This window comes from Nyctereutes procyonoides, unplaced genomic scaffold (genome assembly GCF_905146905.1).
Source record: "Nyctereutes procyonoides isolate TBG_1078 unplaced genomic scaffold, NYPRO_anot_genome, whole genome shotgun sequence".
Lineage (NCBI taxonomy): Eukaryota > Metazoa > Chordata > Mammalia > Carnivora > Canidae > Nyctereutes > Nyctereutes procyonoides.
Window position 1 is genome coordinate 6,915,737 of NW_026575121.1, and position 16,917 is coordinate 6,932,653.

General features: G+C 34.7%; 1 protein-coding gene across 1 annotated transcript in view; it reads left to right on the plus strand.

The window, feature by feature from the left end:
• Positions 1-7,970: 7,970 nt before the first annotated feature.
• The window catches only part of CCDC122 (coiled-coil domain containing 122), a 28,536-nt gene continuing 19,589 nt past the window's right edge, over positions 7,971-16,917 (plus strand). The window contains exons 1-4 of the mRNA XM_055335654.1: positions 7,971-8,187; positions 8,708-8,823; positions 14,563-14,961; positions 15,856-15,972. Coding sequence (XP_055191629.1) covers positions 8,142-8,187; positions 8,708-8,823; positions 14,563-14,961; positions 15,856-15,972 — 678 coding nt within the window. The 5' untranslated portion in view covers positions 7,971-8,141. The remainder of the gene's footprint in view (positions 8,188-8,707; positions 8,824-14,562; positions 14,962-15,855; positions 15,973-16,917) is intronic.

A 16,917-nucleotide genomic window follows, 5' to 3' on the forward strand; every position in this document is an offset into this window, starting at 1 on the left:
CTTGGGAACAACCTTCCTTGCTGACCGGACTCACCAGGTCTTACGTGCCCATTTAAAAATACGGGCCCCTCACAGAAAGTTAGAAGGCAGTAACTCTAGAAGCGTGACAAATTAGCACCCTCGTCTAACCTCAAAGAGTACAGGTGTAGCGTACGTTTAGAAATATTGAACATCTACTACGTGGAAGGCAGGTGCTAACTAAGGTAAAGGGAAAATGTGTCCAGCCCTCAAGAGTAGGAGAGAGAGTGCTTCGTGTGCACCTGGTTGTGATGGAAAGAGAGGCCCCTTTTGTCTTCATTGTTGCTCAGGTGATACATGCTGAAGAAATTTCGCCTGCAAGAGAAAAAGTCCTAGATACCTGGGAGTTTAGAAGAGCACTTGGAGATGGGCAAGTGCTCCATTCTATTTGACGAGGGGTAATGGGATCCCCAACCCAGGATAGGAACTTGCTGTTCATATCCCTGGCAGATATTTTTGTCAAAATTTGTGTTTTCATGATTTCTGTAGGGCATTTGTCAAGAACCCTAGCAGTAGATGGTACACCTGATCGGAAGGTGCACACTGCACTCTCTGAGTCTGTTTTATGTTAAGTATTACCTTGAGCAAAATAGAGGTCTTTTGAGTTACAGCGCTGGATTAAAATATTTATCCCTGTTTTTTATAGACAATGGTGGGAATTCTTTTTTTTTTTTTTTAATGAAACAGTAGGGGCAGTAAAAATTTTTTAAGTATTTCAAAGTGGGAAAGCTGCCAGGGAAGAGATTGTTATTGTGTTATATTTACATACTGTTTCCTAGACTATCTAGCCTCATCCCCTAACTCTTCCCTCATCCTCATTCACCCCACTCCAGTGGTTCTCCTGGCTGCACATCAGAACTACAAGTAGAACTTAAAAACAAATCTAGGGACTCCACTTGATATACATTTGAAATAGAATCTCTGGGAGTCGAGTCTGGGCTTGTTTTTCTTTGCTGTTTATTTTGTTTTTAATCTATACAGATGATTCAGATGCTTAATTAGGTTTGAAAAAACAACTGCCTGACTCCCAAGCCACTCAAACTAAAAAAGGCTGTTACTTGGATGAGCTACAAGATTTTATCCTTTACATATGCTATTCCTTGTACTTAGAACACCCTTCTCTTTTTATGCTTACTTAACTGCTACTTGTTTAAGATCTTTCAAGCTCAATCATAACTTTCCTTGAATCCCCATTCTCTCACCAGAATTAATTGCTTCTTCCTTAGCATTTTGTCCATACAGATGAAGGCCTCTCATTGATGCAGTCTGGACCCATAGCCTAATAATAAATTGAAAAAGTCAATTAAACATTGAAGTGTATGCTTTATAAGGATGAACTTGATAGTACATAAATTTTTTCTAGGTTTTTTTTTTAGAAGTCATTTTAACCAGCACAATAACAGGTACAACTGGCATAAACAGGTTTGGGAACAAACACAGGTAACTCACTGTCAAACTGTACAATTCAAGTGATAGGAGCAGAAGTAGGCAGATTCACTGGAGAGTGGTTTCCTAACCGTTCAGCATGATGTGGAAATTAGCAGCTTATGATTTACAAAGAAAATAGAATGAGTTAATTGATGAGAGGTTAATTGATGAGAGGTAGACTAAGAGAGTGACTACTATACATCTACATTTGAATTATTTGACATGGTGTCTATCTCCCTTAAAGAGACCTAGAGCATTTTGAGGACAGAGTTGATACCTGGCTGTTCAGGAAACCGCTGGAGAAATCCCCAGAAGTTCTTTAATTTTAATTTTTATTTATTTGAGAGAGAGAGCATGTGCACATGCAAGAGGGGACAGGCAGGGAGAGGGAATCTTAAGCAGACCAAGCTGAGAGTGGAGCCTGGGGCAGGGCTTCATCCGATGATCCTGAGATCATTACCTGAGCCAAAACCAAGAATCAGATGGTTAACCAACTGTGCCACCAGGCACTCTGAAATCTCCAGAAGTTGTTACATCACCATATAAATCTTAAAAGAACAAGTGGAATTTTCAAAAACTGTAAACAGTTGTTTTTAAGCCATTCACACTAAGATTCATGGGTCTTTCCAGAAAAGTAAATATAATATTGCAAATTTCCTTGTTAAAAACCTTGTGTTAGCTTCCTAAGGCTTCCATAGCAAATTACCACAAACCAGATGGCTTAAAGCAACAAAAATTTGTTCTCTCATAGAAACAGAAGTCTCAAATCTAAGTGTTGTCAGGACCATGTTCCCTTCAAAGTGTCTCATTTTCCTTGCCTTTTCCAGTTTCTGGTGGCTCCAGGTGTTTGTTTCTTAGCTTGGAGCTGTGTGACTTGGGACTCTCATATCTTCATCCTCATATGGTTTTAATGTGTGTCAGAGTTTCAAATCTCCCTCTACCTTTCTGCTATAAGAACACCTGTGGAAATAATGACCAACCATATGAGAACAAGCAAAGGTTATTTATTCAGAGTTTGCTACGGCAGGAGAATCAGCCATCACTTTTGTGTTGGCAGAGTAGCAAAGTTTCATAGTGGAGAGAAGGAAAATCTTCAGTGATACCCCAACTTGAGGCTCTTGGCATGGGGAAGCTGTAGGTAGGTTAACTAAAGCAGGACATCCTATGTGATTGGTTAAGAGTGTGCATTTTGGCTTTCTCTGATTGGTCCCAAGTTGGAAGTGGGGACAGACATTAGGGAAGCTGTTAGTTATTCATCAAACACCGGTTATTTGGGGCCAGTTGTTATAGGACTTATTGTTTAGCTTCTGGAATTGTTATTAGAGATAGTGGTCTGGCTTCCTATGAGTCTGATATAGATAGCTGGATGGCTTCCTGCTCTGGTGACTATAGATAGCAGGATGGTTTTCTGAGTTGGTTGCTGCAGGTTGTGGGTGAAAGTGCTATATTATATATATATATATATATATATATATATATGTCCGGCCACTGTTCACATAGTCTCTTAGCTGTCACTGGATTTAGGGCCCACCCTAAATCCAGGATGATCTCGTCTCAAGACTCTTAACTTATTTACATCTGCAAAGATCATTTTTCCAAATAAGACCATATCACAACTTCTGGAGGTTAGGAATGGACATATTGGCAGGACAAAGGGACACCATTCAATCTACTACAAGCTTCTCGTGGTTTAGAAATCATACTTACAGACTAAAAGAAGACCTTCCTTCTTACTGTTTCTGAATAAAACAAGCAGGTAGGTTATGACTGGATTTCATCATAGCCTATCATTTCTATTTGAAACAGTGGCCTAGCTATCCCTTAAAGCTTGGACTCAAGTTGCTGATCAGTCTCTATGTTTATACTTTAAAACGAGACATTTGGTAGTCCAGTCCTATTACAACATCCAGAGAAATCTCACTTTGGGTAGAAAGCTAGAAGCAATGTGGATAATGTATTGTCTTTGATAGGAGGTTGCCTATATTATCTTTGATAGAAGTTAAGAAACAGATCCTTTGAGTTTTTTGTTTTGTTTTTGTTTTCAGCATCTTGAAACTTTAATCTCATTGCCTAGTCAAAGAAGAGAATAATGCCTAATTTTAGCAGATCCTAACACACAAGTATATAATAGGTATTAATAAATTTTTAATGATTCAATAATTAATTCCTTTGGAAGACTCTGCTAATGTTGTAACTATGGTCTTTTTTACCTGAAGTATGTATCATTCTTACTCATTTGTACAATGTACCACATTTTTCCCACTATTATCTTTACTTTGTTGGAATTGAACCACTCAGATTTGATTTCATCATGTTTGTGACAAATATAGGCCATAATTTAAAATTTGCTTGATTCTGGGGAACTCTTTTATCTTTTCTTTCTCCAGGCTAATTTTTTTTAGCTTTCTCAGTTACATATCAGCTTTAGAAATTAAGGTACCCTGCCCACTTAGAAAACAAAAATAATTTCACACAAAGAAAAATTATCTGTTTTCTGATAAAGTATCTATTCTAAAAGGGTAGAATGAAATTATAAACTTAATTACTTTAACTACCTAGCAGGTTCACATGACAGCTTTTCCCATTCAGAATGAAAAACAGTGCTTATGTGATGTGGGTGCACATATACAATTGCTTCCTCTTAATTCTTCTAAGCTAAAAGCTCTCAAAAGCCCCAGAGGAGTTTGACAGCCTTGCTTTATTTTGCTCATTAACTTAGACGAGGTACCAGATGATGAGTTTCCAAAAGCTGGAACCATGGCCTTTTTAAATTCTCCCAAGAGTCAAATAGAGGGGCTTGCCTCTTCAAAGCAAAAGAGATAATGCACAAATCTAAGTGCTTAATAAATGTTAATTTGGATACTAATTGTTTCAAATTCCATCCTTCCCACTTGTTGGATGTAAGGCCTTTGGCTAATTTCTTAATTTCTCCAACTCTTAGTTTACTCATCTACAAAATATATGTAAAAATAATATCCAGCTTATAGGATTGCTTTGAGGGAAAATAAAGATAATTAATGTAAAAACACTTACAAAAAATGCTAATTATTTGTAAGTACTCAATAAATGTTGACTATGGTTATAGAAGAATGGTAGTTTATTATAGTATTTGCATTACATTGTTTTCTGTAAAGCTAACCTTTTTTTAGTTGAAAGTATTTTTTCTAAATGATTGTGTTTTATATATAAGTTGGACATTTACCATTGAATACCGTAGATAATGTTTTTTTCATTAGACATTTAATTCATCTTTTTTTTAAAGATTTTATTTATTTATTCATGACAGACACACAGAGAGAGAGAGAGAGAGAGAGAGAGGCAGAGACACAGGCAGAGGGAGAAACAGGCTCCGTGCAGGGAGCCTGACGTGGGACTTGATCCCTGGTCTCCAGGATCACACCCTGGGCTGAAGGCAGCGCTAAACCGCTGGGCCACAGGGGCTGCCCTTAATTCATCTTTATATTCCTCACAATACTTTGCACATTACCATTACATGTATCCACATATGTGGTTTGAATGAAAGAGTAATTGATACTGTCTAGTCTCTAAACTCTGATTTTCATTGATTTACACATTTTTAATGAATTATCAGTAGATGGCAGTAGTTTGTTTTCATTTTTATCTTTTGTCCATTCTCCAGTAGAGATCCAGAAGAAACTTAAACTTTGCCAATTTTTTTTTTTTTAGATTTTATTTATTTAAGAGTGAGAGAGCACAGGGGAGGTAAGGGGAAAGGAACAGAGAAAGAGGGAGAAGTAGACTCTGAGCAGGAAGCCTCACTTGGTGCTCAATTCCACACAAGACCAAATCATGACCTGAGCCAAAGGCAGATGCTTAACTGACTGAGCCACCCAGGTGCCCCTAAAACTTTCCCACTTTTAAAGCAAATATCCTTTCACAAACAGCTTAAATAAATGTCACTCAAGAGTTTTTCAATTTATGTTGCTTCAGAAATAGAGATCAAGAAGTGCTAGTTATATTTTTATTATTAAATCTATTTTTTTTTATTTATGATAGTCACACAGAGAGAGAGAGAGAGGCAGAGACACAGGCAGAGGGAGAAGCAGGCCCCATGCACCGGGAGCCCGACGTGGGATTCGATCCTGGGTCTCCAGGATCGCGCCCTGGGCCAAAGGCAGGCGCCAAACCGCTGCGCCACCCAGGGATCCCTAATTTCATTTATTGATTCATGAGACACAGGGAGAGAGAGGTAGAGACATAGGCAGAGGGAGAAGTAGGTTCCATGCAGGTAGCCCAATGTGGGACTTGATCCTGGGTCTCCAGGATCATGCCCTGAGCCAAAGGGCTGAGGCACCCAGGCATCCCTTTCTTTGTTTTTTAGATTTCTTCACCAAATTTTTTAGGGAATCCAAAAACAAGACATTATATTTACAGTTTAACGGAGCTTACAGTTAACGGAGCTTACAGTTTAACAGAGCAGTGTAGTATAAAATAATGGAAATAATAAGATAAAAAACTGTCGAGTAGCAAGAATTTGCTAAATGCTGTCATGTAATTTTTTTAAGATTTTATTTATTTATTCAGGAGAAACACACACACACACACACACACACAGAAGCAGAGACACAGGCAGAGGGAGAAGTAGGCTTCCTGCAAGGAGCCTGATGTGAGACTCAATCCTGGATCCCAGAATCGCCCTTGAGCCGAAGGCAGATGCTCAACCAACGGCTGAGCCACCCAGGTAACCTGATGATGTCATAAATTATTTCATTTAGTCCTCACAGTTATTCTAATGAGTTAGGTACTACTATTATTTCTGTTTTATAAAGAATTTGAGGCCCTGCTTGGTAAGAATTTACCTAATAAATTAGTAAGTTGTACAACCTGAGTTCAAAGCTAGCTCTATCTTATTCTATGAACTAAATTGTTATCATGGTATAATAGAGATATAGAAACAATTGCACTAAAGAGAGGGAAGGATCATATCTAGCAAGAAAGATAAAAAAGACTTCTTAAAGAAGATGCCATCTGTGATACAGTTGAAAGATTGGCTGGAATGTTGACATGGTAGGAACAGTATTTTAGGAACATAAGTCTATCATTAGAACAAGGTTAATTGGAGAGGAGACAGACTACAAATAGACATCTATTAAGTAAGTGCCAGATACTGTTCTAGGTCTCTGCCCTCATAGAACTTACATTAATAAAAGGAGATAGAAAAGAAACAAGTGTATATAAAATATCAGTAGTGACAAATGCTAATAAGAAAGATGAGGCAGGACACCTGTGTGGATCAGTGATTGAGCTTTTGCCTTTGCCTCAGGGGGTGATCCTAGAGCCCTGGGATCGAGTCCTGCATCGGGCTCCCCACATGGAGCCTGCTTCTCCCTCTGCCTGTGTCTCTGCCTCTCTCTGTGTGTCTCTAATGAATAAAGAAATAAAATCTTAAAAAAAAAAAGAAAAGAAATATGAGGCAGAGTAAGAAAGTGGAGAATGAAGAAGGGGAGGTCAGGTCATGTTTTAAAGAAAATTAATCAGGGAAGACTTCTCTACTAAGATACTATTTAGAAATGGTAAGCAGTGACTGGATTCCAATATAATTTAAAGATAGAACCAATAAATTTTGCTAAAAGAATTACATGCAGCATATAAAAGTCAAGATTCTGGCTTGTCCTTTGGGTAAACAATTAGGGCAAAAGTCCAGGGCCACATACTTGGAAAATGTCTTACAGACACCTTGAAACATCAATAATGAGCTCTTGTTTATGATTATCTTGGGCAATTTTTGTTGAATTGCCATGGGCTCTACACTCTTCTAGAGACCTCTTTGCTAATGTCTCCAGGGTTTGGGGGCCTGAATAAGAAAAACCTGTAATTTATTGAAAGGAGGAGACTGAAGGAGGAGATTTAGTGATGGTGATGCAGTGAACAGAGATATCAAGAGTTCAGTGTGGAATATATTAAGTTGAAATTCCTGTAAAAATCTAAGTGAAGATATCACGTAGGCAATTTGGAATCAGTCTGGAGCTCAAGAAGGATGTTCAGGTTAGATATATAAATAGGATAAAACCTGTAAGTAGATTTTAAAGCTATGCAACTAGATGACATCACCTGAAGAATGACTATAGAGAACAGGCCTCAGGACTTAGCACTGGGACATTGACATATGAGAAAGCTGAGGAGGAACTAGCAAAGGAAACCCTAGACAGAGTCCATTAATAACTAATGACTCACTATATATGTAGTATATATGCTAACGTACTATATAGTATATGTGTATATATATATATATATATTATATACCCACACACTATTCTAAGCATGCTACGTGTATTACTTTAGTTAATTTTACATTACTTGCTACATATATCTTTAATTCTTTAATTTTATATTACTTTAATTATTATGACAGCCCTGTGAGGTTTTGCAGTTGAGGACCCTGATCAAAGAAGTTTAAAAACTTGCTCAAGATCATAACAGCTAAAAATCAGGAGAACCAAGATTCAAATAGAGTGCTATTTTCCTCCTAAACTCTCTCACTTAACCATTGTGTTTTAATTCTTGGAACTAATGATGAAATATCATTGCCATCCCTGTGAGATATTAGACAATTAATTTGTTTTCAGGATCACCAGGTTATATGACAGGGGAATAAACAAAACTGAAAAATTATCAAAATTTATTATTTTTGTAGGCATAAAAGAGGTGAACCAGAAAGGGAGAAAGACAGTAGAATGTCAGGCAACAAAGAAAGGAAGAGTCAAGGAGTTCCTGAAGAAGGTAATGAAGCAATCTCAAGAAATAAATAATTAAAAAATAAGCAGCAACAAAAAAGTAGTATGATAGAATAATTTTGTTAAAATATTTAGCCAAATAGAATAGAAGGAAGCCTTTAAATTTCTCCAGGAAGAAACTTACATGGTGTTTAGAAAAGGCATAACAACCTGAAAATGCAGGCCTATAATGATAATTCATCAGCTATAATTGCTATATAGTTGTTATGGTAGCACTGTAATTATGCATATGTGTAAGTGGTCTGGGTAAAAAAAAATGAGGATAATCAAAATATTTATACTGTTCCACACAGGAACAGGTTTAACATTACAGTAGGCATTTCTAAATTGTGTATTGTTAAAGCTTTTGATTTAGGTTTTGTTTATAGTCAGGGAATATTACTAACCCTAAGTCTATTTTATTAATGAGAAACATCATATTTTTCATGACTTTGAGTGAAGAAATAATATCTTTCTTAGAATGTTTACACTTAAATTTTTATTATGTACTTTATTCTTTTGTTCAGCTCTGGCTAACCAAGGCACATCTTCATTAACTGATGCAGTAGAACAAGTTGCAAAACAACAACAATCACAAACATCAGAAATAGAAAAAAACAAAAAAGTTCTATTACATTTGCAGGTAATCCACCTTATATAGTCTTTTAAACGAGTTATTACTTTCTTCAAAACTATATTAAATTGTTAACAGGAAAGTTATTAAGGATACTTAATTTTGAGAGGCTTTTTGAAACTCCTGGTTTTCATGTTTACTCCTTAATTATTCTGTTATCCAAAAGTAAAGTCTATATAAGTAATTCAGTTTCCTGGAACATTTTACACACCCAATATATAAGGATTCAGCAACGTCCTTACAACTGTAGTATGTACATATAAAACCCAATGTATCACCTAGAATTATTTTAAGCTCGCTTCTACTGATAGTTTTTCCTAAAATACTAAATTGAAGGAAGGTTAAGTTTTTAAAGCCACGGCTTGTGAGTTATAATTGTCAGTGTACATTTCAAGTTGATAGGAAACATTTTTGTGTTCCTTACATTTCATAATATATTCATAATTACACTGCAGGGAATCTGGAAGCCATGCTTGTTTTTTTGTATGCAGCACAATTAGATGTAACTATACTCTGTTAATGTAGCTAAAGAAGCAAAAATGGAAATGGTATCTTTACTGTGTGCTTTGTAAAGGTTATTATTAAATATATTATAGAAGTAACAAATAGGCTCTAGAGCCCAGCTATCTAGATTGAAAGAAGATTTGCTACTTTTGCTCCATGGTTTAATTTCTCTACCCTTCTTTTTTCATATTTGTAAAGTGGAGATAATTTATGACCTGCCTTCAAGGTTTTCATGAGGATTAAATGAATTAATATTTGTAAATATATGTAAAGTATCCTGCTGGGGCTCTGGTGGACAATATAGAGCTGGATTTTGATGTTGGCTTTAGGTATTAATGCATCAGCAGATATATGATAATAATAATTATACTGTCATGGTAATATGGTTCTCTTATAAATATTTGCATTGCATTTATCACTTTTAGAAAAGAATACTTTTTTGCAAGAATATAATACAAAAATAATAATGTCTTAGATTTTATAAAGACATTTTATGTAAAACTTCTGTCTTCAATGAGTTTCACAGATGTTATTTCACTTATATTGAGGGCCTACTTTCTATTAAGCATTTTGCTATTGTCCTGACTTGTCTATTGAAGAGGTCAGAAAAAAATAATCATACTCAAGGTAGAAAAGTGAACAATAGAGGCATGAACACGGATTTAACACTGAAGGAGGGATGATCACAAAGTGATGTTTCAGTTGAGCTTAAAAGAAGACAGCTGGAGTTTACTTGAATAATTGGGTATCTAGGACAGGTTTAAGGGTTAGGGGATGAGGAGGATGGTATCCTAGACAAGATCCTGAGAAAATTCACAGAGGCCTGAAGTAGCATCTGATACATTCATAGAACTACAGTTGATCCTTGAATAATGTGGCGTTAGGGGCACCAACCTCTGACGCAATTAAACCCACATATAACTTTGTCTCCCCAAAAACTTAATTACTAATAGCCTACTATTGAATACTTACCAATAACATAACAGTCACTTAAGACATATTTTGTAAGTTATATGTATTATATACTGTATTTTTATAATAAAGTAAGCTAGAGAAAAAAAATGTTAAGAAACCCACAAGGAAGAGAAAATAGATTTACAGTAACTGTACTATCTTTATATATATATATATATAAATTTGCCTATAAATGGACCCATGCAGTACAAATCTATGTTGCTCAAGGGTCAACTATATATGTAGTTTGTTGGCAGTATAGCATAAGGTATATTTTGAGAAGTGGTGGGAGATACATACTTTGATAAGAACCCTGGACGTTATTTTAAAGGTGACAGGAAGGTTTTGATGGGCTTTAAGCAAGAGAGCAAATGATTACATTTATATTTTGGAAAGAGAATTAAAGAAGCACAAAACAACACTTTTAATAATCTAACATTCATTCATGATAAAAACTCTAGCAGGAGAAGTTCCTTAATATGAAAAAGGGTATATATATCCCTTTATGAATCCCACAGCCAACTTCATACCTCATAGTGAAAGACTAAATGTTTCTCTCCTAAGATCAGGAACAAGGCAAGGATATGTGGTCTTATCACTTCTATTCTTTCTATGATACTAGTGGTTCAAGCAAGTGCAATCATGAAAGAAAAATAAATAAAAGGCATCCATATTGAAAGGAGGAAGTAAAACTGTTGTTATTCACAGAAGTAAGTACAACCACTTAGGAAACAGTTTAGTTTCTTAAAATATTAAAATATATTTACTGTATAATCCAGCCATTCAACTTCTAGATATTTGTTTACCCAAGAGAAATGAAGGTATATGCTTACTGGAAAACTGCATACAACCCAAATACCCATCAGAACAGAGTGTGGTATATCCAGAAATAGAATGCTACTCAGTGATATATCAGCACTGATATATACAACAATGCAGATGTATCCAGAAATAATTATGCTGAATGAAATATGTGAGACTAAAAAAGTATATATGATAAAATTCTACTTATGTAAAATTCTTGAAAATGCAAGCTTTAGTGACAGACAGCAAATGAATGGTTGTCTGGGAATGGAGAGATGGAGAGGGAAGGATGGATTGCAAAGTAGCAGGAGGAAACTTGTGGGTAAAGGATATGGTTATTATCTTTATTGTGATATCTCATGAGCATAAAAGTAAGTCAAAACTCATCAATTGTAAGGCTTAAATATATGCAGTTCATGTAAATTCTACCTCAATAAATCTATAAACAAGGAGAAGGAGGAGAGGGAAAGAGGAAGGGGAGGAAAAAGAAGAAAGAGGAGGGGTAAAAGCAAGAGGAGGGGTTAGGCATGAGGAAGAAGTAGAGGAGGAGGAGGAAAACAATATCAATGAATTCCAGGGAAAGCATAGAAATGAATTGAAGAAGGAATTGACTAAAGCCAGGGAAAAATATTAATAGTCTATTACATTATTCCAGGAGAGAGAAGAGATGATGACCAAATCAGTAGAAATACCATCTTTCACCAGAATGATCAGTAGTGTCAATAACCTGATCTAGCTGGCACTGGATATATCCCTGTGCTTCATTCATTCAATCATTTAATATTTATTGAGCATCTTCATTGTACCAAGTACTATTTTAAGTACTGAGAAGATAATGGTAAAGAAGATAGACAAAGTTACTGCACTCATGGGGCTGACTTTCTAATCAGGGGAGGCAGGCAATAAAGAAATAAACAAAAAAGGTAATTCCATTAATTGATGTGTTACAAAGGAAATGCAATAATGTGTAGAGAGTAACTCAAGGGGGAGGATAGATGGTTAATTTATATTTTAATTCAGGGAAAACTATTTGAAGAATAATAATAAAGCTGAATTGTAAAAGACAAAGACCCCAAAAGGTAATAACTAGAGGTAGAAAAGTCTTAATGTTGAGAGAAAAATTACAAATACCCTCAAGATGGGAAGGCACTGGGCATATTTAATAAACAGAAAAGAGGCTGGAAGAGGGGAGACTAAAACATGGGAGGGAAGGCACAATAAATGGTGACTAGAGGATATATGACCTTGTAAGCCACATTAAGGAATTTGAATTTCATTATTACCACAATAAGAAATCATTGGAAGGTCTTGAGCAGAGAAGTAATATGATATGACTATGTGCTTGAAAGATTCTTCAGTCTGATGTGTGGAACATGATTGTGGGAGAGGGGGAAAAACAGAAATAGGAAGACAAGGCAGGAATCAGGCCACACTACAAAAATTGGTCAGAAGTGAATCTGGGATTTTATTTTAAAGGCCCAACCATCAAGCTTTGCTAGTAAATAGGTTGTGTGGTAGGGGCTTAGATAAAGGGGGAAGAATCAAGATGACTTGTAGGTCTTGAGTATTAGGTGTAAAGTGATGCAATTTATTGAAACCAGGAAGACTAGGGGAGGAACGTGTTGGGTGTATAGATTATTCTTTTCTGATCACATACAGTTTTAGATGTCTGTTGGGTATCCAAAGAGGAATGTCAAGTGGGCATTTGGAATATCAGAGCTGGAGATAAAAATTGAAGTTCATCCGCATGTTGTATTTTTCTCTCTCATCTCTGCCAGGAGGGTGTGTCTTTTTAATACACTGACCTATCCCAAAATTATATATTTATTTGAAGATAATGATGATGTTAGGTAGAAAAGAAAAAAAAACGAATGGATGATGGTCTGCAGAGTTGTTTTGATGGGAGGATCTCTAAAATTTTATAAACAGATAGTAAAGAGAAGGAAGGAATTAAGGCTGGCTCCCAAAGTAGTACCATTAATTAATTAGTTTGGGAAACTAAGGGTGTGGTAATTTGCATTTTTGGTCCCAATTCTTCATCTATATTTATGTCTATATGACTGTGTCTATATTTACACCCTTGCCACATATCATTACAGTGAGTGGGCATACTTCTACCCCTTGACTGAGTTTCATCATGTGGCTAGCTGAGATGTTAACAGATATTATAAACAGAAGCTTGAACAATCTCTTCCATAATTGTACTTCCATTCTTTTGCATCTGCTATCATCATGAGGACATGCCTAGCTTAGCCCACCATATTTAAGATACATATGAAGCAAAGCCAAGACACCTGAGCCAGCCTAGTCAGCCAAACCAAACCATCTTACTGCCAATCGATCCCAGACATTTGAGCAAATCTAACCAATGTCAACAGCTAGCCAATTCCAGTTGCTCCCATTCATGTGAGCAATAAACATTTATTGTTGTATGTTACTGAGTTTTTGTGGTTCTGACAACAGATAAGTAATGCAAGGAAGAACAGGACGGGAAGGGGAGTAGGATTAGTCTGATGATTAGTACATGATGAATATGAGATTAGCCAGTGACACCTAGGTATAGGACTCAACAGCCACTTAGGTTCTGTGAATCATCGGCATATATGTAGCTCAAGATGTAAGTATGGATAAGATTACCCAAGGAGTATACATAGAATAAGCAGAGGAAATTATGATTGTGACCTGAAGAAGACCTGTATTTGAAGGAACAATGGAGATTGAGAAGGAATGCTCAGACATCTGAGGAGAACCAGAGAAGAATGGTGGTGTGAAAAGTAGGTTTTAAAAAGGAGGTGCTGTGAGAAATGCTGCCCCAGAGAGGTAAGGCAGACATCTTTATATACATTTACAAATAAGAAAGTAAGCTTTGGATAGGGCAATTAAGTTTGCTATGTATGATCATACCAACTAGTAAATGGCAGTAAGGGCCCTAGAGTCTAGATCTTTTGATTTTTACTAGGGCTTTATCATATTATCTTTCTTCAGTGTATACTTCTGATGTCCATAAATATATTATTTAAATGATTGTAAAGTAACTTTTACATATGAAATGTTACCACAAGTGATGAAACTTTAATATTTTAGATGAACATTAAAAAGTAAGAAACAGAGGGACGTCTGGGTGACTCAGTGGTTGAGTGTCTGCATTCGGCTCAGGCTGTGATCCTGGGGTCCTGGGATGAAGTCTGGTGTCGGGCTCCCCAGAAGGAGCTTGCTTCTCCTTCTATGTCTCTGCCTCTCTCTGTGTGTCTCTCATGAATAAATAAATAAATCTAAAAAAAAAGTAAGAAATCATTCTAGGCTACCTCTAACATTATAAAATAATTTTGTTACTTATTGAATGGTTACTTTTATTGTATATCAATTTTTCTATATATGATAAATATGTTTTTGTTGTGATTTTACTACAGACTTATGGATCAAAACAATAACATTTTTATGTTGAATATCATGAGTTAGTACTAATAGTATTGAAATATTTTACAGAGTGAACTCCGTGAGCTTAAAAAGCAAATAGCATCTGTCTCTGCAGAAACTAAAGAAACAGAAAGGCAAATTTATCAGCAGGATGCTGCCATAGAGAATGCCAAACTTCAGTGTGGGAATCTGGAAACTCAAATCAAATCCTTACATACAGAAAATGTAAAGCTTAAATTTGACATAGAAGCAGCCCAGGAACACTTTGAGGAATATATGATAAAATATAATGAATATTATACAAAAATAAAAGCGCATAAAGATAGTTTGGTGGAGGTAGAAAGCAAGTGGTCACTGATGACTGCACTCCATGAAAAACGAGAGCTTGTTAAAAAACTAAAAACAATGAAAGACGAACTTATGCAAAATCTCCAAAATCCAGAAGGAAATCACATAAAACAAGTACAGGTTTGAAATATCACTTATCAGAACTTTTTTTCTATTACTCCTTTTTTGCAAGTACACTTATTAAGTGATGAATGTATCATTAACTTAATAAAATACCAATGACTGCCATAACTAGATTTAGAAATTATTTTCATAACTTTTAAAAACTTAAATATGTGAGTTATGTAACAACTACACCAGATGTACAAATGAATAAAGGAATTTCTCAAATCCCCTGTGGATTAATAAAAAAAATGTAGTCAAAATTGCAGTGAATAATTAATCCATTTGTTTTAGAAAGTGTGACTCACAAAAATGTTGAAGCCCTAGCTTTTTAAAGCTAATGAATCCAATCAATTCAAATAAATTTTGTGTGCTTAATGCTGTTATACAAACAATATCAATTAATAATTGTACCTTAAGAATTTTTCTATTTTTAATATTATTTTTTGAAGACAGTGGGAGATATCCACTTAAATGGATATCTGTCATTTCTTGCTAGAGAATTTAAAAGTATCCTTCGTACTGTTGCTGGGCAATTGCTACTATGACTACCACTTTTCTCATGTCTTATTTACCTTTAGTTTTTATTTTAAGTTTTTATTTTTTTATTAATTTTTTCTTTAAATTCAATTTAGTTAACATATACTATATTATTAGTTATTGTTGCAAGGCAATGGACACTATGACTTTTAATATCTTATTTGCATTTAGTTTTAGTTTTAAGTTTTTAAAACAGATTTATTAGAATAATAGTTCTTTATTCTTTGTATCAAAGTAATATTCTAATACTGTGTACCCAAATTAAATGCGATGGCTAGATTTTTAAAAAAATTATAGAAATGCTGAAAATATTTAACTTATATTGACCATTCATTGTTTGACTTATATATTTTAAACTTTATAAACATACAGGAAGACATTACAAAGCTAAAGGATACAATTATCACTGTAAAAGAATCTATCATTGAAAAAACTTATTTTCTTGAGGAAGAAAAAAAGACACATGAAAAAATAAGAAAAGAAATAGAGGTAAGACTTAATTATATGATTTAAAGTTTTATGGTATCATTTCTTGAGCTTATACTATATAATTTCCATAGTTTACTCTCAATTTCTAAAATAGAGAACAAAAAACTATAAAAAGTAGTAAAGTTAAATCATTAACAGATAGAGACAACTCCCTCATTCAGATACTATTTAAGTAAATATGTGAAATGTATTCAAATAAAACAAGTACTCATTTCTATTAAAATGTGGCCTAGAATTACTACAGTCTTATTCTACCAGCACCTATCAGCACCTACCAGCACCAGTTCTTGATTGATGGCCAGAAAGCTATCAAGGGCTATCAAGGGATATCAAGGGCTATCAAGTCAAAAAGGATAACTATTACTAAAGAGATATTAGAAACTCCTTAAAATAAAGAGACAATGGAAGTCATTAGTATTCTAAACCTCTCTGACTTCATATTTTCAATTGTTAAGAATCAAAAAACATATGCAAAACTGAAAGATTAAATTTGGGGTACCACTAGTAGACTTTTAGGGTCATTATTGTTTAAAGGAATGGAGAACGAAAATGAAAAAGAATATGTTGTTGAGGGCAAATAAATAATTTTCACTCTTAAGACATTAATTTGAAAACTAAAAGATGCGTTTGCTTGTGGCTAATTTGACATAATAAAAAAGCATCTGAGAAATTTGAAGATAAAAATTCTCATTTTTACAAAACATTTATCTAAGAAACATCATTACTTATATTTTTCTAGTAATTCAAATAAATGTTTTTTTACCCTCTAGATAAATATTTATTATAAAACTAAAAATAGTAAGACACTATCAGTGGCATCAAAATAAAATTATTAATGAAATAGAAAAAAGAATCCAGATATAATTCATTATAAATGGTACAAACAAATAGGTTAGCCACATGGAAAAATAAACCAAATTTAAAAATAAAATTGTATTCCTATAT